The sequence below is a fragment of the Melopsittacus undulatus genome, chromosome Z (assembly GCF_012275295.1).
Source record: "Melopsittacus undulatus isolate bMelUnd1 chromosome Z, bMelUnd1.mat.Z, whole genome shotgun sequence".
In the NCBI taxonomy this organism is placed as follows: Eukaryota; Metazoa; Chordata; class Aves; order Psittaciformes; family Psittaculidae; genus Melopsittacus; species Melopsittacus undulatus.
The window spans coordinates 56,714,782-56,718,781 of record NC_047557.1 but is presented as its reverse complement, the minus strand read 5'-3'; the positions used below and the strand labels follow the sequence as shown (position 1 = coordinate 56,718,781).

The window sequence follows — 4,000 nt, the reverse complement described above, 5'->3', positions numbered from 1 at the left end:
GAAGGTCAGGGAGCAGGAATGTTGAGTTTCATGGCATTAGTTACCAACATAACTCTGCTTATAACACAACCTTCACAACATTTCAGCTACGTGGGACAGACTGGCTGAAGGTTAACCACTTCCCTTCACCCAGAATTTAGCAGACAGGTCAAAAAGTAGTTTTTCATTCTAATGTGAGGACATAAAAGCTGTAAGTCTGAATAACAGCAGATGGAAACAAGCAGCGAATTCTCACTTCAGAAAATACAAGTTGAGATGCTACAGTCATTTCTCACCCTGTCACAGTGACAAAAGTAGAAGTTAACTTGTGCTAAAAAATAACCAGAAGGTTTTGTTTTTTAAGTCTTTCAGCCAAGACAGGGGATATTTGCTACTAGAGTCCAAATTATTTCTGTTTCAGCTCACTCAGGAACAGGTGAGAGGCTCAGTGTGGATTTTTCTGAAGGAAAGTTTAAACAATGATCAGGGGCCATTGCACTTAACCTCTCCTCAGTATGTGTACTTCTGCTCTCACCCTTACTTGTGATTCAAACTAAGACAGTAGAGGCTGTCGCTTGACACACCATTTACGAAGAAAGTGTCCTGCAAGGCAGGAAGTGTGCCCATTAGTGACAGGATATTCTTCGTCTTGACAACACAGAGGTGTTTTTTTCACGTTGCACTGTAAGGAAGAAGGATAAAACCCAGGCCTTTCCACGGCTGAAAGATTAGCTATCCAAATTCCAAGTATAAGGAAAATGAATCATGCTAATGGGAGAATTTACAGAAACTATGGTTTCATTATTTAGTTCAGTGTCCTTTTTTATTCTCTTAGTTCTTTTGTATGCTTTCTGGTATCACTTCTTTCTATCTCCCAGTATCTTTGCCCAAGGTGAAAACCTTTGCACGGCACATTAAATGTTAAAGCAACCTGCCTGAAAATGTTGCTGCTCACAAGGCTCCTCCCACCTTTCCACATTCCCACACATTTCAGATCCTTTCCTATACTAATTCAGATGGTGAGGCTTACTCAGAATTAACATCTCAATGTGTATCACAACACAGACACTGAACATAACTATCACAGCTGATTTATGGCAGTCCTAAGACACCAAGGGAAACCCAGAGAGATGCATCCCAACAGCTAGGTTCATTCTGGGGACTTCGGGGAGTGGATAACACTGGGAGAGGTTTTATCTCTAAGGTTCTCCTCCGGGATGGAATTCAGCTGCACCACGGCATCTCCTAAAGCCTTGTTTTCTGCTTGCACCTAAGTCAGAAGAGGAGAGTCTGGGACAGGGCGGCTCTCTGTCCGGAGGAGGATTGACCCCGCAAACCCCAACGCCAGCAGGGCAGGGGCTTTAGGCGCCTTGCAGAGGGAGCGCAGTCCCTGCTTTCCGAAGCGGGGTCCGGTGCTCGCCGGGGAAAGTCCCCTGCCGGGGGAGCCGCGGGGGCTTCCCAGAGCAGGCCCCCTCCACCTAGGAGGAGAAGAAGGTGGCCGGGTGGCGGCAGCGAAGCCGTGGTGGCCATCAGGAAGGTGGAATCCCCAAGACCCCCGCTCCCAAAAGCACTATCCCCCGTGCACGTACTCACGGCTCCTGCGGGGACTGACCGAGGAGGAGGAGAAGGAAGGGCCGGTGTTCCTTGCGGCCGCTCGCTCTCCGCCCGCTGGGTTCGTCCCTTCACTCCCCGCCTCTCCCCCGGCCGCGTTTTGGGGTTCGAGCCCCCACTCCTGTGCTCTCTCGTTCACGCGGTTACGCGTGGGAGGATGCGGCGGGGCTGCCGGAGGGGGCGAGCTCCCGCCTCACGGGAGAGGCCGGCAGAGCAGAGCGGGGCTTGGAGCGGAGCAGGACAGAGGGGAGAGTGGGGCTCAGGGCAGAAAGAGGCAGAGCGGGGCTCAGAGCAAAGCAGAGCGAGGCTCAGGGCAGAGCGGGGCTCAGAGCAGAGCGGGGCTCAGGGCAGAGCGGGACTCAGAGCAGAGCGGGACTCAGAGCAGAGCGGGGCTCAGGGCAGAGCGGGACTCAGAGCAGAGCAGAGCGGGGCTCAGGGCAGAGGGGGGTCAGGGCAGAGTTGGGCGCAGAGCAGAGAGCAGAGCGGAGCGGGGCGCAGCGGGCGGCAGCAGCACGACAAGTGACTGATCGGAGCCGGACTCTGCTCCTGCTTTTCCTCAGACCCGGCTCGCCCTCCGGCTGCAGCAGTGCCAGCCGTCGGGGCTTCCCGCGCTTCACTGCCAGAGAAACTTCAGCCACTTGCCGGGCAGTACCCATCCTCGAGCGGCCGCCTCGCTGAAAGGAAGTGGTCCTTTGCAAGCCATCAGGATGGCGAGGACCATGAGACCCGACAACATTAACCCCCGGACCGGGATGGTGGTGGCTCTGGTCAGCGTCTTCCTGGTGTTCGGTTTCATGTTCACCGTGTCGGGCATGAAGGGGGAGACCCTGGGGGACATCCCGCTGCTGGCCATTGGGCCAGCCATCTGCCTGCCAGGCATCGCCGCTATTGCCCTCACCAAAAAGACCGACGGCTGCACCAAATGGCCTAAGAAAAATAAGTGCTCGTGCTACAAGCAAGTCAGGGACAGGGATGTCTTGAGGTTGCTGAGAACCCCCTCAGACCTGGAGTCTGGCAGGATGAGATGCAAGAAGCTGTCGAAGAAGGCATACCAGAAGAACAGGAGAGTGCTGCGGGGCAAGGACTCTGTGTCCGTCTGCACCACCACCGCTGCCGCCATGGGAGAGTGCAGGAGCTTCAACAGAAAAGTGGAGCAGGAGGAGATGCTGAGCTACCTGGAAACCTGTTACCCAGAGATGCCGGGGAATGTGCTAGTGCGAGATGGCGCAGTATACAGTGCCTTGGAAAAGGAGACATCTTCTCCCACCAGGGACAGCACTGCTTGCCCTGACATTGAAGACAACATTTTTGTTGCTCCTAAAGACAGTATCATAGTCTGCTCTTACAAGGAAAACAGCCCTTATGACAAATACTGTTGTTACATAAACCCTACTGAAGTCAACTCAGACCAAGAGACAATTGTGTGAAAGATGCATACTATATATATATGTATGTATACAAAACCAACAACTTCAACTTCATGATAGGGGATAATATAGCTTACAGGACTGCATGGGACAATCCTGATACTGTTACAGTTTAACGTGATATGTGACTGATACTCAAACCTTGTGTGCCTGAAATGCTCTTTCTGTAAGTAAAAAAGCATGTTTAAAGGTTAAAGAATACAATTTTTCATTTTGGAAAAAGGAAATTACATTTTAATTTTATTTTCTCCCCCTCCCTTTTGTTTTCCTTCTGCCTGTTGTACCCAAGCCCATATATGCACTGGCATGAGAGCAGCAGGGGCCATCAGCTGAGATCAAGAGCTGAATCTGAATTCTGGAGCTGTCTGTAGGGAAGAATGTGGTGCTTTATGGCTGAATGAGTCTGAGCAACAGTGTCACTTCACTTTGTGGGGGATTGAGAGATGTCAGCATGCACTCCAACATCTGACTGATGTTAGGGTGTGTAGAAAGCATTTGTCTCTTCTTCCTGGCAAGATTTTATTTTCTTCTGCTTCAATGAATCGATGTGCTGACCCTGTGCAGGCTTTTCTGAAAGTCTCCTAGCAGCCGGATAGGCTCCAGGGAGTTTTCAAAGGCTAATCCATCATAAATAGCATGCAAGGTACAAGTTTTAGCTTCATTTCCCACTGGTATTGAGTTCTCTGAAATGTTACTAACACTTCTGGATTTCACAGTTGTACTTGACAAGGAGATTACAAAATGATTAAGACACATTTCTTGCAGAGACTAGGAGCAGATGCCAGTGGATGCAGGTCTCTAAAATATGCCTCAGTACCTCTAAAGTCATTTAGAGGATAGACTTCTGTGGGTTGTGTTCAGAGCTGAATCTGACTCCTCAAAAAATGTTGCTTTTATATGCCTTTTAAAAATACCAGATCTTTCTCTATGGGTGATGAATGGCTACAGTCCACTCAGGTGTCTCAAAGCCATACTTTTGCTGG

At 50.5% G+C, this 4,000-nt stretch overlaps 1 protein-coding gene across 1 annotated transcript; it reads left to right on the top strand.

The window, feature by feature from the left end:
* The first annotated feature begins 2,297 nt into the window (after positions 1-2,297).
* Positions 2,298-3,017, top strand: TMEM215 (transmembrane protein 215). The gene has a single exon (XM_005154843.1). It carries the CDS (start codon positions 2,298-2,300, stop codon positions 3,015-3,017), a length of 720 nt encoding a protein of 239 aa, XP_005154900.1.
* The last annotated feature ends 983 nt before the right edge of the window (positions 3,018-4,000 follow it).

Coding starts and splice junctions, on each gene's coding strand:
- TMEM215 (XM_005154843.1), top strand. CDS start 2,298: ATGGCGAGGACCATGAGACCCGACAACATTAACCCCCGGACCGGGATG.